The sequence below is a fragment of the Selaginella moellendorffii genome, unplaced genomic scaffold, assembly GCF_000143415.4.
Source record: "Selaginella moellendorffii unplaced genomic scaffold, v1.0 SELMOscaffold_34, whole genome shotgun sequence".
Classification (NCBI taxonomy): domain Eukaryota; kingdom Viridiplantae; phylum Streptophyta; class Lycopodiopsida; order Selaginellales; family Selaginellaceae; genus Selaginella; species Selaginella moellendorffii.
Genome location: NW_003314295.1, coordinates 320,520 through 339,152, shown reverse-complemented (window position 1 = coordinate 339,152; position 18,633 = coordinate 320,520). Strand labels below are relative to the sequence as shown.

The 18,633-nt window shown below is 46.6% G+C and overlaps 4 protein-coding genes and 1 pseudogene across 5 annotated transcripts; 3 read left to right on the top strand and 2 right to left on the bottom strand.

Moving 5' to 3' along the window:
* Positions 1-1,303: 1,303 nt before the first annotated feature.
* Positions 1,304-11,451, bottom strand: LOC9639088 (annotated as a pseudogene).
* LOC9655721 (vacuolar protein sorting-associated protein 2 homolog 3) lies at positions 3,777-5,191 on the bottom strand. The gene is made up of 11 exons (XM_002977277.2): positions 5,101-5,191; positions 4,992-5,036; positions 4,901-4,935; positions 4,783-4,833; positions 4,623-4,727; positions 4,448-4,519; positions 4,323-4,394; positions 4,190-4,270; positions 4,105-4,140; positions 3,975-4,033; positions 3,777-3,928 (listed from the first exon to the last, which is right to left on the bottom strand). Exons 1-11 carry the CDS (start codon positions 5,132-5,134, stop codon positions 3,877-3,879), a joined length of 642 nt encoding a protein of 213 aa, XP_002977323.2. The 5' UTR covers positions 5,135-5,191; the 3' UTR covers positions 3,777-3,876.
* On the top strand, positions 5,120-7,307 carry LOC112348891 (rab escort protein 1-like). Its single transcript, XM_024682237.1, has 9 exons — positions 5,120-5,899; positions 5,979-6,092; positions 6,147-6,243; positions 6,303-6,341; positions 6,391-6,616; positions 6,672-6,747; positions 6,802-6,997; positions 7,047-7,127; positions 7,179-7,307. The coding sequence occupies exons 1-9, from the start codon at positions 5,133-5,135 to the stop codon at positions 7,251-7,253; spliced, it is 1,671 nt and encodes a 556-aa protein (XP_024538005.1). The 5' UTR covers positions 5,120-5,132; the 3' UTR covers positions 7,254-7,307.
* On the top strand, positions 7,331-9,253 carry LOC112348892 (dol-P-Glc:Glc(2)Man(9)GlcNAc(2)-PP-Dol alpha-1,2-glucosyltransferase-like). The gene is made up of 7 exons (XM_024682238.1): positions 7,331-7,447; positions 7,498-7,586; positions 7,646-7,955; positions 8,017-8,245; positions 8,296-8,433; positions 8,483-8,687; positions 8,741-9,253. Exons 1-7 carry the CDS (start codon positions 7,358-7,360, stop codon positions 9,180-9,182), a joined length of 1,503 nt encoding a protein of 500 aa, XP_024538006.1. The 5' UTR covers positions 7,331-7,357; the 3' UTR covers positions 9,183-9,253.
* A 636-nt stretch (positions 11,452-12,087) lies between the features above and the next one.
* LOC9639087 (ABC transporter G family member 42) lies at positions 12,088-17,112 on the top strand. Of its 2 annotated transcripts, XM_024682239.1 has the most exons (20): positions 12,088-12,195; positions 12,247-12,331; positions 12,379-12,538; positions 12,585-12,661; positions 12,712-12,765; positions 12,821-13,213; positions 13,272-13,553; positions 13,610-14,087; positions 14,145-14,248; positions 14,295-14,448; positions 14,506-14,655; positions 14,713-14,867; positions 14,920-15,252; positions 15,312-15,602; positions 15,659-15,742; positions 15,797-15,930; positions 15,979-16,206; positions 16,266-16,437; positions 16,487-16,741; positions 16,798-17,112. In XM_024682239.1, exons 2-20 carry the CDS (start codon positions 12,248-12,250, stop codon positions 17,065-17,067), a joined length of 3,858 nt encoding a protein of 1,285 aa, XP_024538007.1. In that variant the 5' UTR covers positions 12,088-12,195; position 12,247; the 3' UTR covers positions 17,068-17,112. The 2 variants fall into 2 exon arrangements, with proteins under 2 accessions (XP_024538007.1, XP_024538008.1); XM_024682240.1 differs by having other exon boundaries at positions 15,659-15,930.
* Positions 17,113-18,633: the final 1,521 nt, after the last annotated feature.

Below are 18,633 nucleotides of genomic sequence, written 5' to 3'. Positions count from 1 at the left end.
AATTGGGAAAATTGTGAAAAACACTTTGGTGAAGATTGATAAATAGAACAAAGTTGCATATACACTTATGGCTAATTTATATGAAAACTAACATTTGCATGCTTGCTGAAGGAATAAAAGTTGGCAGCTGTGACCAAAAAAGTACTAACTAGGCACTCCATTGTAATATGTAATATTGTGACTAAATAAAAAGCTCCAATTCAATACCTCAATTTTGATTATGGTGCTTCTTGTCCCACTACTCCACACTTATGGATTTCATTTTTACATGACATTGTGAAAGGAAAAGAGAAGTTGTGGAATATTTGTCACACATAATATAAATTAGCATTACATACATACTTGTGTAAAACCTGCACTACATATTTGTATAAAACCTTTACTAGACTTGCGGTGACGTTATGTTATCTAGGATGATATGGCAGTCATATGTCACAATTTGAAATATCATGCCCCATGCATACATGGCATACTAGATAACAAAAGTATTATATACACAATCATGTTTGATTGCTTATATAGCAATCAAAATGTGATTATTATATTTTTACAAGCAAAAAAATAAATCCACACATGTGTAAATATATAATGCTCCCACATGCAATCACATATTTTTTATTGCCATCTATTGTTCTTTAACTGATTTAAGTTGATTAAAGAAAGCCATCACAAATAAAAAGTTTTCTGTGGCTAGAAATATTAAATTAAAGCATATTTAATTATTTTAACTATATAATAACATAACAGCTAGGGGTTGTATGAGAACTGACAGAACTGTGATACCATTTGGTTGTAAGCCTTCGTCCCCGAGCTTCCCAATGATCAAACACGGGAGTGTCACCTTGCCCTACTTAGTTGACAAGGGGAAGAAGATCTTCGACTCAATGCTCGCTGAGTTTGGCGTGAAGCCAGAGATCGACCACTATCACTGCATAGTCGATCTTCTGAGCCGGGCCAACCGTCTCGAAGAGGCAGTTGAGCTTGCGCAAAGCTTGCGTTGCGAAGACAGCTAATTGGCATGGACAACCGTCTTGAGTGGAGCTTGCAAGTGGAACAACTTACAGGTTGGGGAGAAGGCTTTTCAGTCTCTGATGAAGCTCGAGGATTGAGATGACGATGCTGCTTGCGTGCTTATGGGAAACCTCTAGGGAGAGGCGTGCTCAATGCAACGCTAAGTTTATACTTTTAAGGTACGTGATATACCATTGTTTTTACAATTTTATCTTGAACATACAGTCTCCTGCGTGCTCTATACTACTATTGTCCCTTAAGATCTATAACTTCCTCCAACTTTGCTTGTGATTTACAGCTCCGAGTGGTCAGACTCGTCGGCATCATCATCGTCATCCTCTGATTGAGTAGATCTTGATCCCTGGTAAACCTTGCTGATGATCGGATTGCAAACGTCTTCTAGCTCTCTGAGTTGCTCCTCAAAAGCTTCCTTGTCTGCCGTTTCGTTGTTGTCATCCAGCCACTCGTGAGCCTCCTTGATTGCCGACTCGATCTTCTCCTTGTCATCGCTGTCGATCTTGTCCCTCAGCTTGTCCTGGTCGCTCACAGTGTGCTTCATGTTGTACAGATATGCCTCCAGCTTGTTCCTGGCATCGATTTTCTCCCTCAGCTCTTGGTCCTCTCTCGCGTTCTCTTCTGCTTCCTCTATCATCCTCTTGATCTCCGCCTCGGTCAGCCGGTTCTTATCGTTGGTGATGGTAATCGTTTCCTCCTTACCTCTTCCTATATCCTTGGCGGTCACTTGGAGCATATGGTTTGTGTCAACCTCAAACGTAACTTCGATCTGAGGGACACCTCTGCCAAAGAGAAGGAAGACGTAAGCACAACACTGGGACTACAAAGAAAATACCTTGGAGCTGGCGGGATTCCAGAGAGCTCAAAGTTGCCGAGCTCGTGATTATTCTTGGTCATTGTTCTCTCTCCCTCAAACACCTGGAAGATCAAGACATGGTGAGTTTCAAGTTTCCATTTATCGATCATCTCAAACTTACTCGGATGTTCACAGCTGGCTGATTGTCTTGGTACGTTGTGAAGGTTTGCGACTTCTTTACTGGGACGTTAGTATCTTTGGGAATGACCGGGGTCATCACTCCTCCGACCGTCTCGATTCCCAGAGTTAGAGCCGTAGCGTCCACGACCAAAACGTCTGAATGAACAAAGAGCGGTAAGCTATAGCCATAAGAAAGCTTTGATCTAACCTTTGAGTGTCGTGGCCTTGTTCAAGATACCAGTTTGGACAGCCGCACCGTAAGCCACAGCCTCGTCCGGATTCACTCCCTTGCTGGGCTCCTTACCATCGAAAAAGTCCTTGAGCATCTGCTGGATCTTGGGAATTCGAGTGCTCCCTCCGACCAGAACGATCTCGTCAATGTCACTCTTCTTGAGCTTGGCATCCTCGAGAGCCTTCTTCACGGGCGCCATCGTCTTCTTGAAGAGGTCCGCGTTGAGCTCCTCGAACCTGGCCCGGGTGAGAGTCTCGGAGAGGTCGATGCCATCGATAAGCGACTCGATCTCCACTCGGACTTGGTGCTGGCTGCTCAGTGCCCGCTTGCTCCTCTCCACCTCACGGCGGAGCTTGGCCAGAGCTCGCGGCTCCTGGCTTATATCCCTTTGATACTTCTTCTTGACGAGCTTGACAAAGTAGTCTATCAGCCTCTGATCGAAGTCCTCGCCTATTAACAGTGGAGTTCAGTTCAGTCGATTGATATATATCGATCGAAAAGAAGTTTACCTCCAAGGTGAGTATCTCCATTCGTGGTGAGCACCTCAAAAACTCCAGCGTCCACCGCCAAGATGCTCACGTCAAACGTACCACCTCCAAGATCAAACACCAGGATCTTCTTCTCGCCGTTCCTTTCGTTGTCCAGGCCATAAGCTAGCGCCGCCGCGGTTGGCTCGTTGATGATACGCATAACGTTAAGTCCAGCGATCCTTCCAGCGTCACTGGTTGCTCCTCTTTGAGCATCGTTGAAGTATGCTGGAAGTTTGTATACAGTGAGAACCTTAAAAGAAAGATTTTGCGCATACCTGGTACTGTGATCACTGCGTCCGTGACCTTCTCGCCCAGGTAAGCCTCGGCTGTTTCCTTCATCTTGGTGAGAACCATGGCGCTGATCTCCTCCGGGCTGTAGATCTTCGTCTTGCCGCTCACCTCGACTTCGATGTAAGGTTTTCCATCCTTGTTCACGATCTTAAAGCCCAGATGTTTCATGTCCCTTTGAACTTCCTTGTCGTCGTACCTGGATTCACGACGTTCCAATATGAAACTTTCAATCTCGAGAAGAAAAGGAAGAGAAGGATCAAGGAGAGCTTACTTCATTCCAATGAGACGCTTCACGTCGTGGATTGTCCGGGTTGGATTGGAGGTGGCTTGGTTCTTGGCCGCCTCTCCGATCAGTCGCTCATTCTCCGTGAAGGCTACCCAGGATGGAGTGATCCGATTGCCCTGGTCGTTGGCGATGATCTCGACCTTGCCGTTCTTGTACACGCCGACGCACGAGTACGTCGTGCCCAGATCGATCCCGATGCTTGTTGCGTTGATGGTGATCAAGAACAGCCCTGCATTTGGATATCAAAATTTGCGAGCAGAAAGAATTGAATCCAGAGAAGAGAAAGATTGCATACATGCTGTGATGAAGAGACAAGGTAGGACTTTCTTGATTGCGCCCATCCTCAAAGTTGACGAAACCTTAGGGTCGGTTGAGTTTATATAACGCGGGCAAATACCCTTATTTCTCGAATATGCCTACATCCAATGGCTCAGATTAATCTTGAGGAAGTGACACTATTCGACTTATCAAATATTGCCACGTGGCATGTTTTGATTTCCTAAAGGGATTTTATTCTTGTTAAATGTAACGGCAATTAAGTATTGCGAAGAGCTGCTAATCGGTCCTCCAAGTTATCCATTTCAGAACTGAAAAAAAGCGAAAGGATGATCAATACAACATAGATTATTTTACCTTTTGATTTCTTCAGCTCCCGATTTTCCTGCAATTCTTCCTTTGGGAGGTGCTGTCAACTAAATATTGGAAACCAAAAGCATAAAATCAGTTAACAATCCAAAGAGTTGGGAGTGTAAATTATCAGTACCTTGGCAGCGATATCAATACCAATTTCGTCTAGAACCTGAAAGGAAGAGCTAAATCAAAATTCTAATAGATAGCTTTTACGTTACTTGGTTTGTGAGCTCCTCAGTTTCGTCCTCGGCCTCTTCGTCGTCCAAAGCGCCATCGATAGCATCGGCCAGCATCTCAGACTGGCATCAACATCGATGATACTTCAGCGAGAATCGAAACGTGAAAACTTACTGTCAAATCCATTTGTGTGGATTGTTTCTGAAACTCCTGCATGGTTTTAACTTGTTGCTGAGGTTGCATTTGCTGCAAGATCGTTGTAAGCGAAGTCAAGTAAAACAAAGCCGAAAAAATCTCACTTTGTTCATTGCGCCCATTGCCTTAGTGGCTCCTTTCATAGCACCAGCAACAGACGTATTCGCATACATCGCCTAGACAACAACACTGAAGCAGCATCAGAGGCATGGAGCTAGAAAAACTCCCTTCGAGTTCAAAACAAAAGAGAGGGGCGAAAAGAAAAATCAGTGACAGAACCTGGGTATGGGTTGCCACACCTCGCACTTGAGCTCGACTGCCCTGGAGCTTTCCAATTTGCTGCCGCAATCTGATCAATTGCCTTGCCAAGATCGTCGTTGCGCTCTGAAACAACATCTATCTAGCTCGAGAAAACAAACAACGAAAAAACACCTCTCACCTTGTTACCAGTCTTGGCTGTTTTCTTAATCTCGGCAAGCAGTCTCTTCTCCTGGAAGGCAAAAAATAAGTCCAAACTAAGAACTAAGAACCAAGAACTAAAAACTAAAATCACTCACCTCTGATTGTAGAGTCATTATTTCTCTCTCGATTCCTGCAAAAAAAATCCAATTTTTCTAGCAAACGAAGAAGAAAATCCCAAATAAAAACCTCTAGTCGCAACTCCCATCTCGCGTTTGCTGGCTCGAAGAGCATCTATAGATTGGAAGGCGCTGTGAATCGCTTGACAGAGCTAGGTTGGGAGGATCGTGGCTCTCACCTTTCGGATCGGTTTTCTTCCTGAAGAGATTCATGACCGTCTTTCTTCCCCCGGTGGAAGAAGAGGAAGAGCGCGCCAATAATAGGGTTAGGGTTCTTCGCAAACTCTTGGCTGGAAAAATGGACATCGATCCGGATCGCTTCGACGCAATCGTGGTTGGAACGGGGCTGCCAGAGTCGATCCTAGCTGCCGCGGCGGCTTGCGGCGGGCGCAAGGTACTTCACCTCGATTCCAACGAGTTCTACGGATCGGAATGGGCATCCATGACCCTGGATCAGCTCTCCTCGTTCATAGCATCGCTCGGCGCTTGCAATGGCGCGGCCGCAGTGGACTCCTCGGCCGAGCTGGATGCTCTCGGTTTGGAGGAATCCGAGCTCCTGCGAGACGAATTCCTCTACTCTGATGGCAAAGTCTGTGAATTCGAGGGATCGGCGGCAGCTCTGGGCTCTTCCAGAGGCTACACGCTCGACATCGCAGCTCCAAAAGTTCTACGCTGCGCGGAGTCTCTGGTGGATCTCTTGATCAAGTGTGGAGCTAGCAACTATCTCGAGTTTAAAGGCGTCCAGGCGACATACATTTGGAGTGGAGATGGTTTTATCTCCGCGCCAACTTCCAGCTCCGAGCTCTTCCAGGACCGATCCTTGGCCTTGCGTGACAAGAGGCGTCTCATGCGGTTTCTAAAGTCTGTCCGGGCTTACATCTCTCAGGAGGGAGACGGTGCTGGTTTCTCCGATGAGAACTTGAAGGTGTCATTCGTGGAGCTCCTGGAGAGGGAGCAGCTTCCACAGTCGATTCAATCGTGGTGCTTTCTTTTCTTTGAAGTTCTTGGCTGGAAAAATGATTTCTAACTTTCTTCTTCTTCGTTTCTCTCTTTCCAGAATCATTTTGTATGCTGTTGCGCTACTTGACGAGGACCAGAAAACAAGTAGCTCTCCTGTCTCGGCACTGGAGGGCTTGCAACTGTTAAAGCTTCATATGGCTTCGATTGGAAGGTAGTTTTTCCGGAATTTTTCGTCCCAGCGGTGGTGTTGATGTTCTCTCCGCAGATTTGATAACAATGGTGCTTTTCTATACACCCTTTATGGGCAAGCTGAAATACCTCAAGCATTCTGTCGAGTGGCCGCTGTTCATGGAGCATTGTACGTACGTGATCTTGTTATTTTCCTATGATCTCTTCCGGATATCATGCTGCTCTCTTGTAGGTGTTGCGGATGCCCGTCACCTCTGTTATTCGGGATAAGGTATGTGTAAGTTTTCCATTCGTCTCTTTCATTGATTCTGGGATTGTAGGAAACAAAGCAATTCAAAGGCATACGTGCTCAATCCGGACAACTTCTCTACAGTGACAAGATAGTACTTGGTGCATCCTTCAACAAATGGGGAAGTCGTTTAGTCGAGGAAATGCAGCGGCCAGATAGCAAGACCCCGAGTCTGCTTCTGGGGAGATACGTCTGTATAACCGATGCATCCTTGCTTTCCGGAAAGAGCAACCTTCTGCTGATATTTCCACCACGATGTAAGTTCATTCTTTTTCTTGCCTTTCGGTTCTAGTTTCCCGGCACGATGTGTAGCTGTAAGCGGGGAATGTAATCCAAATCCAGTGAGAGTCTTACAACTAGGCAGTACTGCCGTTTGCCCGGATGGAAAGTAAGTTCTCTGCTTGAATCCATGGAAGTGTTTTTTAACGTCGTCGCCATGCAGATATGTCATTCAAATCTCTACAGTTGCCGGAAGTGGCTCTGTTGCGAAGGCTGCGTTGGATGGAGTCGTAAAACTTCTTCTTTTTCAGTCCGGAAGCGAAGAGGATTTAACCAGCATCCTCGAGCCCGACCTCTGCAAACCAAAGCTTCTCTGGTCCGGATTCTTCACCGAAAAACTTCATAGCACAAGCTCACAGGTACCGTCCTTGCCAAAGCTTTCCTAGCATGATCTAACTTCTGCGATAGGTGATAGACAATCGTATTGGAGTATGCGCTCAACCAGGTCCGGAGGCTGGGTATGAAAGTGTCGTGGAATACACCGAGAAGGTAAAGGATTTACTTGCGAGTGCTCGCTCACTTAGCTCGTTTTTCTGCCAGGTTTTTCATCAACTATTTGGTGACGAAGAATGGTTTGCTAGTAAGCCAGAACTTGAAACAGTCGAAGAAGAGTAGCATGTTAAATGTAAGTAACACTTGATTAAAACCCAGATTGGCATTTTTAGGGTTCATGGAAGTTCTAGACTAGAATGCCTGGAGTTTAGCTCGAGTCGCCGCTCATGTCGATCCTTGTGCTCATCGCGACACTGCTCGCATTCGCGCTACCAGTAGCGTATCTCGTCAATGGCATCGTTCCGGATCCTTACATGGTAAACTATATTTTGAGATGTAGCTACTGAGAATTTCTACCTTGCTCCAGGACGAGATTTTCCACGTCCCGCAAGCTCAGCGCTACTGCAAAAGGGATTTTTATACTTGGGATCCTATGATCACAACGCTGCCAGGATTGTAAGTTCGTCATTCTCTCTCGCTCCTTCCAAATCTGTGTGACGAGTTTTTGTTTCCAGATACCTCGTATCACTGGTTTTTGAATCTATGGTCTCGTGGATTCCTGGGATGGATTTATGCACTCTCAATGCTCTAAGATCCATCAATATACTTTTGTCACTGGTATGTGTTTGTCTGTTCCGGAGCATTTTGCTTCATCTCGACCCGAAAGTGAGCGAGAAAGCGTTGCTTCTCAAATCCGTGGTACTTGCTTTGTATCCTTTGCATTGGTTTTTCACGTTTCTATATTACACCGACGTTGGCTCCACAGCAGCCGTGATGGCCATGTACTTGGCATGCTTGAAGAGATCCTACTGGATTTCCGCTACGGTCAGTATCCATATCAAGTTTCATACCAGAGTTTTACTTAAGAACCTTTCTTACGCTGCAGCTTTCTATCTTGGCAATAATGTTCCGGCAAACAAATGCTGTCTGGACCGTTTTTGGTCTCTGTGTTGGAGTGATACAGTTTTTGCAAGAGGGGATTTCGTCTTCAAAAGAGGAGGAAGCAGTTGATGATACGGAGAAAACTCCTGACAAAAGATATTCTGAATCAAAGTTTCTGAGAAGAAGACGTGTACGAAGAACAGCTGAGACAAAGCACGCGACGCATTTTACTGGTAAAATGGCTTATCAGTTCATGTGTGTATTGGTTCTCATTTTTACTCAGGTCGGCACAGCGATTTACAAGACGCCATTCTGAATGCGTGGCAGAGAAAGTGGTTTGCTGCTAGACAGTTTTCGCCTTTCGTGCTCGTTATCCTTGCCTTTTTGGCTTTCGTTGTCTACAATGGCAGCATTGTCGTCGGTAAGACCGTTCAAATGGTTTATCAAACACTTCCAAACATTACGTGTAGGTGCAAAGGACGCGCACAGAGCTTCTCCACACTTTGCTCAGCCACTCTACTTCGCTCTTTTTACCGCGGGAGTGCTGGCACCGCTGCAACTCTCGCTAAACAGGTTTTCATCTCTACGACAAGTTTTCAGAGAAACTCCAGCGCTCGCATGTCTCACTGGTGCTGCTACTGCCAGCATCGCGATTGTGGCGGTCCATTTCTTCAGGTACCTTGTCCAAAGCTCGTGTTTCTTACTAACAAACTAAAGCGTTTCCACAGCTTGGCACACCCGTACTTAATTGCTGACAATCGACACTACACGTTTTATATATGGAAGGACATCATCCAGACCCACTGGTCCGTTAAGTACTTGCTCATACCGCTCTATATCTTTTGCTGGTGGTCGATCATACATTCGTTGCTCGAAAACCTCCGCGATGCCGGCGTGAGGACCCCTCTCCTCCAAAAGCTCTGGGTAGTTTCGTTTTGCGGAGCTGTGATTGCTGTCCTAGTCCCAGCTCCGCTGGTGGAGTTTCGCTACTTCACGGTGCCCTTTTACTTGGTCGCTCTCCACAGCTTCGCCAAGCTCCAAGTGAGCTCTTGGAAGTTTTGGTTCGTGGCTATGGAGTTTTTGGCAGTGAACGCTCTGACTATGAGGCTCTTCCTCTGGAAGCCATTCCACTGGGCTCACGAACCGGGAACCCAGAGATTTATTTGGTGAAAGTGTACCACTTTTTTAATTTGAATGGCCGCCATGCTAGTTGCAAGGAGAAGCGGTTAAGCCTGTCCAAATAGGTGTCCTGCCAACTCATAGGTTCCGTAGCATCAATCTTTAAAAATGTATAATGTCTTCAACTTTTTTAAATGAATAAATAATTTATAAATAGTATATGAGTGAATGAATGAATAACCACAAAAGCTATGTTGTTTATCATTTGTGGAAGCATGGGACTCTATCTACATGAATGCAATGCATCGTTGTGGTCCCTCTAGTCTTGGTCGTTTTGTTGAAAGTGGTCTGTTGTTCATCACTAAGCATGGAAGCGAGCACAACTCCGAGGTTGTGTGTGTGTGTGTGTGTGTGTGTGAGAGAGAGAGAGAGAGAGGGCTAGATGTCATTTGATCATATGACCAGGTTTGTTTAAATCACATTCCTACTAATAGTATGCTTGCAAATCCAAAACCGCTGTACATACTACCATTAAAGTTTCCAAATGTAGTGATTAAAAGAGTCAAAATAAAAATTTAACTCATCATAGCATGCAGCGTAGAGCTCCACGCCGGAGCCCAAGGTGCGAGCTCACAGACCACACCAGGATCAAGATCCTGGTGATCAGGAAGAGATTGAGCGCAAGAGAAATGAGAGCGAGTGTGTCAATGTGGGCGTAGGTGTCATATTTCCTTCTTCTCTGATAATATTTTGGTTTATAGATATAACTAAAGTTACTTAGTATACTATATTTGACAAGGGTTAGGATTTTAAGCGTCAAGAAGACGATCCAGGATCGCTGCGACGAGCTTTGCAGAAAGATCATAAATCCATCGCCAGGTGACGTGGTGAAACCCAGGTAGCCCAGAGTGTTCGACTACATTTGTAGACCCAGCTTCGCGGAAAAGATGGTGGACTTCTGCGTAGCACTTGAGAACGAAACGTAGCTCTCCTGGAAGGAACAAAAGGCGTAGGTAAATCCTGTTTCCTACGATCAATAGCACAGGTGTCCGCCTTGATTTCTGAGAATTTTTTTTATAAAAAGTCCGTGATATTATAGAAAACAAATTCGTTTTCTACGGGCTTTGGCAGTGGTACTGTTGGATGGTTCTTTGGTTGCAAGAAAGTATTTGTTGCTGTCAACGTTCCTGGCTTGAGGATCATATGCATCTGCAATGCCGAATCTCCTCGCGTTCCACAGGTCAGGGCTGCACTCGAGTTCTCCTTGAGCGACGATGCCGATGCTCTTGAGTAGATTGGGCGTATTGACTCGCCTGCAGATTTGGATAAATTTCTCAAGTCCAGGGAGGAAAGGATACTTTTGTTTCTGGATGGAGGGGAGCAGTACGATTTGGCACATAAAGATGGTTCGCCTCTACTTGCAACCACAGCATGGTCGGATGTAGATGCCAAACATTGTCACCAAATGGATACTCCCCTACTGGCGCGGGTACCTCATTGGACGTGAGCTTTGCAACAGAGGAGGAGGTCAGCTTTTAATTTCCTTCGCATAATTTCGTTTTATGTCTGTTTTACATTGCTAAAATCTTGTTCAATCTTGGGACCTATGCTCGACAAGCATCCCCGTCGAATGGAAATTGTAGTTTACCGTCTACTTGTGTTATAAAATTGTGGTCTACGCGTCTACTTGTGTTATAAAAAAAATGAAAGTCAACACTAAAGAGGGGTTTATGGAAAACCGAGCTCAGTTTTGGTTCGACTACGCGGGCTTAACCCTTCGCGCCTTAATTTGAATGGCTTTGCTGACAAGGATATTTTCGACGTGCGCTAGGGTTTATAGATCGATGGAGCTCGCCGCGGCAGGGATGGGGCAAATGCTGGTCGATTCTGAGCTGTGGATTGGGCCGTTGATCGTCGCGAGGTAGGAATCTCCTTCCCAGTTGAATAATTTCCTTGTTACATTGATGCCACAGGCGTTTCGCCAGCATCAGCGCAAGTCTTGGGAGATCTTCTGGAAACAGGATCGTTTGAAGCTTCCTTCCACCAGTGCCAGCATCTTGTTGACTTTGCGGATCTTCAGGTGTCATCCAAAGAGCCGGGTGTCTAATAATTGAGGGAACGCGCTTTAAGACAACACGCCAAACAAATCCGGCAAGCTTGGCAAGAGTCAAAGAATAGAGAAAATTTCTGTCAGAGGAGGTAGCGTTCTCTCTTTCGTAAGTTCTAGAGCTAACACCCTTTCATCTAGACAGAACAAGGAGAGAACGGACAAGAAAAGAGGACAAAAAAAATATGATTTTCTGCGGATAGTTCGCAACATACACCGGTATATTTTTAGGCCGAGAAGGCCGAGGATTGAGCTCGTGAGTTTGCGAAGCGATGGCTCAGCAAACAGTTGATCTGGAAGCGGCGGATGTTTGGGCGTCTGGGCTGACAAGAAGCTTGAGCAGGCGGCCGAGCATACGCAACTTTAGTAGCAGGAGGAGCTCGTCGAGGGCTCAAACATTATCGGCGGAGAACGACGAAGAAGCTCTGACATGGGCTGCTCTGGAGAAGCTCGGGACATACGACCGCCTGAGAACTTCAGTGCTCAAGAGCTTGAATACAGAGGGCCAGGACGTTCTTCAGCAGGTGGACGTTCGGAAGTTAGGACCCGCGGAGCGTCAGGCCCTTTTAGACAAGCTGGTGCAAATGACCGGAGAAGACAACGAGATTTTTCTCAAAAGGCTGAGGCACAGGATCAATAAGTGAGTCCTATCTTTACTTGCTGTGGTTGACACTGGTTGTACTGATCGAGCCATTTCAGAGTCGGGATCGATGTTCCAGCAGTTGAAGTGAGATACGAGAATTTGACAGTGGAAGCTAAGTGCTACGTTGGCAACAGAGCGCTGCCTACCCTTTACAACACGGCTGTGAACATGCTAGAGGTGAGTCCAGGTACCCGATTTTTCATTTTTGACATGAGACATGTGTAGGCGGCCATTGATTTTCTTAAGATTTCAAGGACGAAAGAATCGAACCTAACCATACTCCAAGATGTCAGCGGCATTATCAAACCTGGAAGGTAGGTTTCAAGTGCTTGCAATGATCTAGCTGAGTGTGTTTCCTTGTGAAGGATGACGCTTTTGCTTGGTCCACCAAGCTCCGGCAAAACAACTCTTCTTCTTGCTTTGGCCGGAAGATTGGATCCTGCTCTTAAGGTAATCTATAGTAGGAACGTCCACTGACAGTCGCAACTATTTTATAGACGAGCGGGAAAATCACATACAATGGTCACGAGTTGCAAGAATTCGTGCCGCAGAAGACCTCTGCTTATATTAGCCAACATGACTTGCACAATGGGGAGATGACTGTGAGGGAAACGCTTGAGTTTTCTGCACGCTTTCAGGGCGTCGGAACAAGATATGGTAAGCTCCTTTTACGTCCAACAAGCGTTAATCTCTTCCCAACTAGAACTCCTGTCAGAACTTATAAGGCGTGAGAAGGAAAGGACTATAGTCCCAGAACCCGACATTGATCTCTACATGAAAGTAAGAGTCCCTGTGAAGTTAAGTTTTCGTTTACTATTTCCTTCTTGCAGGCCTCGGCAGTGGAAAAAGTTCAGAGCAGCATCCTGACGGATTACACACTCAGGGTACAGTGACTACTTGCTACAAATATATGATTTCGTTGCTGTTTGTGATTTGTAGATTTTGAGCTTGGACGTGTGTGCGGACACTATAGTTGGCGATCAGCTGAGAAGAGGAATCTCAGGAGGACAAAAGAAGCGTGTGACTACAGGAGAGATGATTGTTGGCCCGACGAAGACGTTGTTCATGGACGAGATTTCGACAGGCCTTGATAGCTCGACAACGTTCCAGATTGTAAAATGCATGCAGCAGTTTGTTCATGTGCTCGAGGGAACTCTATTCATGTCTCTTCTGCAACCGGCTCCAGAGACGTACAACTTGTTCGACGACGTCCTTTTACTATCTGAAGGACAGGTGGTCTACCACGGGCCTCGAGAGTACGTCATAGAGTTCTTTGAAGAATGCGGGTTCAAATGTCCCGAACGCAAGGATACGGCTGATTTTCTGCAAGAGGTAAGCTCTCACCGCGTTTCTTTCTCAAGGTGTTAACTTCTATCTCGTCGCATGATAGGTAACATCCAGGAAGGATCAGGCACAGTACTGGGCCGATAAGCAAGTGCCTTACCGCTACATCACAGTAAAAGAGTTTTCTGAACGTTTTAAGAAATTTCACGTTGGACAGAAGCTTGCCGAAGAGTTATCTTGCTCCTTTGACAGGTCGAAGTGCCATCCAGCTGCGTTAGTTCACGAAAAGTACTCTATCAGCAAGACAGAGATGTTCAAAATATCCTTCCAAAGGGAGTGGCTACTTATGAAACGACACTCTTTTGTCCATATCGTTAAAACTATACAGGTGAGTTGGTCCGCAATTTTGTTTAGTGGTGCTTTATGTCTGTTCTTCTCTCACAGATAGTTTTTGTGGCTTGTATCACTTCGACTGTCTTCTTAAGGACGGAACTAAAAGGTGATACCATCGATAATGCAACTGTTTATTTGGGGGCCTTGTTTTATGGACTGCTCGCGGTTATGTTCAACGGCATGTCAGAACTACCGATGACCATTCTTCGGCTACCTGTCTTCTTTAAACAGAGAGATTTGCTGTTTTATCCGGCATGGGCAGTCAGTTTACCACAATTCGTGCTCCGGCTGCCTCTGTCACTCGTCGAAGTTTCCGTTTGGACGTGTATAACGTACTACGTGATTGGATATTCACCAGCAGCGGGAAAGTTTTTTCGACATGTTTTACTGATGCTTCTTGTAAACCAGATGTCCTCATCGCTTTTCCGGCTTATTGCCGGTGTCTGCCGAACTATGGTCGTTGCAAATACTGGGGGCTCGTTGCTTATTCTTCTATTTGTGGTTTTAAGTGGGTTTTTGATTCCCCGAGGCGAGTGTACCTTTTTTATGTTTTTGATTCTGCCTTAACAGTTGCAAGTTATTTCAGATCATATTCCCAACTGGTGGATTTGGGGATATTGGATGAACCCACTCCCGTATGCTGAAAATGCCATTTCTGTAAACGAGATGCTTTCTCCTCGCTGGGATAAGGTTAGTAAAGATAAAAGTGATGACTTAAAAGTCAGTTTTCGTGCAGCCTTTCAATGGAACTTCCACCATTGGTGCCACTGTTCTAAAAGAGCGTGGTTTCTTTGCGAGAGGATATTGGTATTGGATTGGTGTTGGAGCTATGGTTGGTTTTATGTGTCTCTTCAACGTTTTATTTACTTTGGCGCTTACGTATTTAAATCGTAAGTTCTGCTTTTGACTTGTTTATCTGCCACTAACAATTGTTTTTCATTTTGTAGCTTTGGGTAAGCATCAGGTTGCACGGTCGCATGAGACATTAGCGGAAATTGAAGCAAGTCAGGAAATCCAAGATTCAGGCGTCGCAAAACCGTTAGCAAGTTCACGTTCATCCTCTCGTTCTCTTTCAAGTTTTGATGGCAACAGAGTCGGTAAGAATTTTCTTCCTTGCTTTTTCCACTGACGCAAATTATGCTAAACTAACGCAGCTCTCGATATTACTTATCCTCAAAATCTTCCAAACGGCAACGACGTGGATTTGGAAGATGCCAGAGGCTTAATGCCGAAACGTGGCATGAGACTTCCATTTAAAGCGCTGTCAATTTCTTTCAGTGAGATTAGCTATTCCATCGATATGCCTGTGGTGAGTCTGCCATATTGTACTAGAAACCATCCCAGTGATTGTTGAAATGCAGGAAATGAAAGAGCAGGGCATAACCGATGATAAGCTGCGTCTTCTAAAGGATATAACAGGTTCCTTTCGTCCCGGCGTGTTGACAACTTTGATGGGCGTAAGTGGTGCTGGAAAGACGACTCTCATGGACGTTCTAGCCGGACGGAAAACAGGTGGCTACATAGACGGAGACATCAAGATTTCCGGCTTTCCAAAAAATCAAGAGACCTTTGCCCGTATTTCTGGATATTGTGAGCAGAATGATATTCATTCTCCTCAGGTCACAGTTCACGAGTCCTTGCTGTTTTCTGCATGGCTAAGATTGGCACCGAACATCAGTTCCGAAGACAAAATGGTGGGTCAGAAAATTTCCTTCCAATTGCGTTTTAAGTCGACTATTGCCTTTTCTTGCAGAGCTTTGTTGAAGAGGTGATGGAGCTTGTCGAGCTCGACAACTTACGAAATAGCATCGTCGGTCTACCTGGTGTCTCTGGTCTTTCAACTGAGCAGAGAAAGCGGCTAACCATTGCTGTTGAGCTTGTCGCAAATCCGTCAATTATATTCATGGACGAGCCAACATCTGGACTGGACGCAAGGGCTGCTGCTATTGTGATGAGAACTGTTCGAAATACGGTGGATACAGGCCGAACAGTGGTATGCACCATACATCAGCCCAGCATAGACATTTTTGAGGCATTTGACGAGGTGTGTTCTCCCCTTTCTTTTTTCCTGCGGTGTTGATCTTTAGATTTTGCATCCAGCTGCTCCTGTTAAAAAGAGGAGGTCAAGTCATCTACGCCGGTCCGCTTGGGAAAGATTCCCAAAAATTGATCGAGTACTTCGAGGTAATGCCAAGCCTGGCTATGGCGCTAAACGTTCTTTTTCCTTTTTTCATTCAGGCTATTCCCGGAGTTCCAAAAATTCCTCACAGGTACAACCCTGCTACTTGGATGCTGGAAGTAACATCTCTTCCATCCGAACAACGCCTAGGAGTTGACTTTGCAGATATATATATCAAGTCAGAACTTTATCAGTACGTATAAAAATATTGATAGCTAGATTCTTATGGTCGTTTGTACAGGAGAAACAAATCTCTCGTCAAGGAGCTGAGCTCGCCCAAACCGGAAGATGCGGACTTGTATTTTCCAACGAAGTACACGCAGTCATTGTTCGGGCAGCTAAAATCCTGCTTGTGGAAGCAGTACTGGACTTACTGGAGAAGCCCGGATTACAACTGCGTCCGTTTAATCTTCACTCTGATTGCTGCCCTGCTCTATGGTAGCATTTTCTGGAAACGTGGAGAGAAAACGTCAGTGTTTGTTCACTAGAAGAGATACTAAAACCGCACCTTTTCTTTTTTGTCCACAGAGGTGCTCAAGGAGACCTTTTCACAGTGATGGGAGCAATGTATGGCGCCGTTATTGTCCTCGGAGTACAGAATTGCTCCACAGTTCAGCCTGTGGTTTCCACGGAGAGAACCGTATTCTACCGAGAGCGAGCGGCTGGAATGTACTCCGCACTGCCATACGCAATGGCACAGGTAATTGGTGTTACATGTTTAGCTGCTGAAACATAGCTTCTGCTTCCAGGTTTTGATCGAAATCCCTTACCTCGCCGTCCAGAGCTTGATCTACTGCCCCATCATATATTCCATGATGTCGTTCGAGTGGAGCCCTGCAAAGTTCTTCTGGTACCTCTTCTTTACGTTCTTCACTTTCATGTACTTCACGTACTACGGGCTCATGTCCGTGTCCATGACTCCAAACCATCAAGTTGCAGCCATCCTCAGCTCGGCTTTCTACTCGCTTTTCAACCTCTTTGCCGGCTTCCTCATCCCTTATCCTGTAAGTTCTTTCCGATAGGCTTGCTCGAGGAACCCGTGACATTATTCTTCTTCCAGAAAATTCCGAAGTGGTGGACGTGGTACTACTGGATATGTCCCGTTGCCTGGACCGTGAACGGCCTCTTCACCTCGCAATACGGAGACGTGACGAAGGACTTGCTACTACCCGGTGGTGAAGTTAAACCGGTGAATGTGTTCTTGGAGGAGTACTTCGGCTTCCACTACGATTTCCTGGGAGTCATAGCAGGCGTGGTAATGGGATTCAGCATCTTCTTTGCGGCCATGTTCGCATTCTGCATCAAGGTGCTGAATTTCCAGACCAGGTGATAACGATATTTTCAAACATAGTTTTATTCCATTCTTCGATCAAAATTTGAGTAGCAGCATCGCCAAAAGAGACACTAATGTGGAGGCGAGAACACTTCTATGGAATCTTTGCATGGCCAGAGACTGTGGCGGCGGAATGCCATCCTCACTCTCTGGAAGAAAGGCAGGTGGGGCCGGCGGGTGTGGCGGAGGCGGCGACGGTGGTGGCGGCGGTGGTGGTGAAGGTGGCGGGGGTGGCGAAGGTGGTGGCGGTGAAGGTGGGGGTGGCGGCGAAGGAGGAGGCGGTGAGGGCGGTGGCGGTGGCGAAGGAGGAGGTGGTGAGGGTGGCGGCGGTGGCGAAGGAGGAGGTGGTGAAGGTGGTGGTGGTGGTGGTGGCGACGGGGGTGGAGGCGGAGGCGGCGGCGGTGATGGTGGCGGCGGTGAAGGTGGCGGTGGCGGCGGTGGCGGAAGGAAGCCCTCCGGCTCCAGCACCCGGTCGATGGCATAGACCGTGATGGAGAAGGGCTCCTGGACGACGTTCCGGAGGATGGTAGCCAGCGGCGGCGACTGGTGTGGCGGTCTGGAGAGCGTGGCAACGCCGTGGTTGTCGACGTTGAGCTGCAGCCAGCGGAAGTGGAGCGTCTCCTCGTAGGGGCGCTCCCGGAAGAGTGTCTTGATGGGCGATGAGAAGTTGCGGCGCACCGCCAGGAACTCGGACTCGATGTAGAAGTCGGAGATGTGGTAGCGCACCAGGTCCGCCAGCTTCTCCTCGCTGGGGTGCTTGCCCATGTCGTAGATGAAGTCGTTGAGGAGCGTGTTGTTCTCCGGGATGAAGAGGGTGGCGGTGAGCATGGGATTGACCTGGTCGACCACGCCGCTAGTGGTGAGCAGCGTGTTGAAGCGCTTGAAGTTTGGGTAATTGTTGAGCAGCAGCGTCAGGTTCTTGGTGAGGCCCACGGCAGTGAGAATGAGACCGCTGGCGAGAATGAGGAGCAGCGCCCAGAGTAGAGCTTGCTTGTGCTGCTCCATACCTCTCCTCGTTCGTTATACCTGGGATCCAGACATTGATCACAATCAAGCTCAACTTACAAGCGACTTACTCGTCGTTTTCTTGTCGACATTCCTGAACGAACTCCATAAGTTTCCTGCCCGGGCTCTATATAGTCACGGGCATTACAAAGAAGGAAGAGGGAAGACCAAGCAGAGTTCTTACAATTCTTTTGAAATTAAGCATATACATAGAATATGAACGGCTATACATAGAATATGCTAACTTTATTGGGATTTAAAATTTTTTTGAAAGAGGTCTTCACAATGCTTATACAGGTAATAACGCACTTGGACAGCGTCATAAAATCAAACTCGGTGCAGACGGAGCTTGGGATGCTTCTGGAGTGCATGGAGTGGTGGAACGCTGAGCAACGAGGCTTTTAGTTTTACGGTTGAGTCCTTTGAGGAGAATTTTCAGTAGTGCACAATCTAACAAGGGGCGTCCTCAGTTCGCAAACGGAGACTCTATCAAGTGCGTGAAAACCAACACACAAATCTCCTTGCAAGGAAGCACTCGGACAATACAGGTGCGGCGTT

Excerpts from the sequence above, each read along its gene's own strand:
- LOC112348891 (XM_024682237.1), top strand. The coding sequence starts at position 5,133 with ATGACCGTCTTTCTTCCCCCGGTGGAAGAAGAGGAAGAGCGCGCCAAT. Across the intron at positions 6,244-6,302 it reads CTGTTCATGGAGCATTGTAC|GTGTTGCGGATGCCCGTCAC; the intron begins GTACGTGATCTT and ends GCTCTCTTGTAG. Across the intron at positions 6,998-7,046 it reads TTCATAGCACAAGCTCACAG|GTGATAGACAATCGTATTGG; the intron begins GTACCGTCCTTG and ends CTTCTGCGATAG.
- LOC9655721 (XM_002977277.2), bottom strand. The coding sequence starts at position 5,134 with ATGAATCTCTTCAGGAAGAAAACCGATCCGAAAG. Across the intron at positions 4,936-4,991 it reads GATGGGAGTTGCGACTAGAG|GAATCGAGAGAGAAATAATG; the intron begins GTTTTTATTTGG and ends TTTTTTTTGCAG. Across the intron at positions 4,034-4,104 it reads GTATTGATATCGCTGCCAAG|TTGACAGCACCTCCCAAAGG; the intron begins GTACTGATAATT and ends TCCAATATTTAG.
- LOC112348892 (XM_024682238.1), top strand. The coding sequence starts at position 7,358 with ATGTCGATCCTTGTGCTCATCGCGACACTGCTCGCATTCGCGCTACCA. Across the intron at positions 7,587-7,645 it reads ATCACAACGCTGCCAGGATT|ATACCTCGTATCACTGGTTT; the intron begins GTAAGTTCGTCA and ends TTTTGTTTCCAG. Across the intron at positions 7,956-8,016 it reads CCTACTGGATTTCCGCTACG|CTTTCTATCTTGGCAATAAT; the intron begins GTCAGTATCCAT and ends CTTACGCTGCAG.
- LOC9639087 (XM_024682240.1), top strand. The coding sequence starts at position 12,248 with ATGACGCTTTTGCTTGGTCCACCAAGCTCCGGCAAAACAACTCTTCTT. Across the intron at positions 14,868-14,919 it reads ATTCCATCGATATGCCTGTG|GAAATGAAAGAGCAGGGCAT; the intron begins GTGAGTCTGCCA and ends GTTGAAATGCAG. Across the intron at positions 16,438-16,486 it reads TGCCATACGCAATGGCACAG|GTTTTGATCGAAATCCCTTA; the intron begins GTAATTGGTGTT and ends TTCTGCTTCCAG.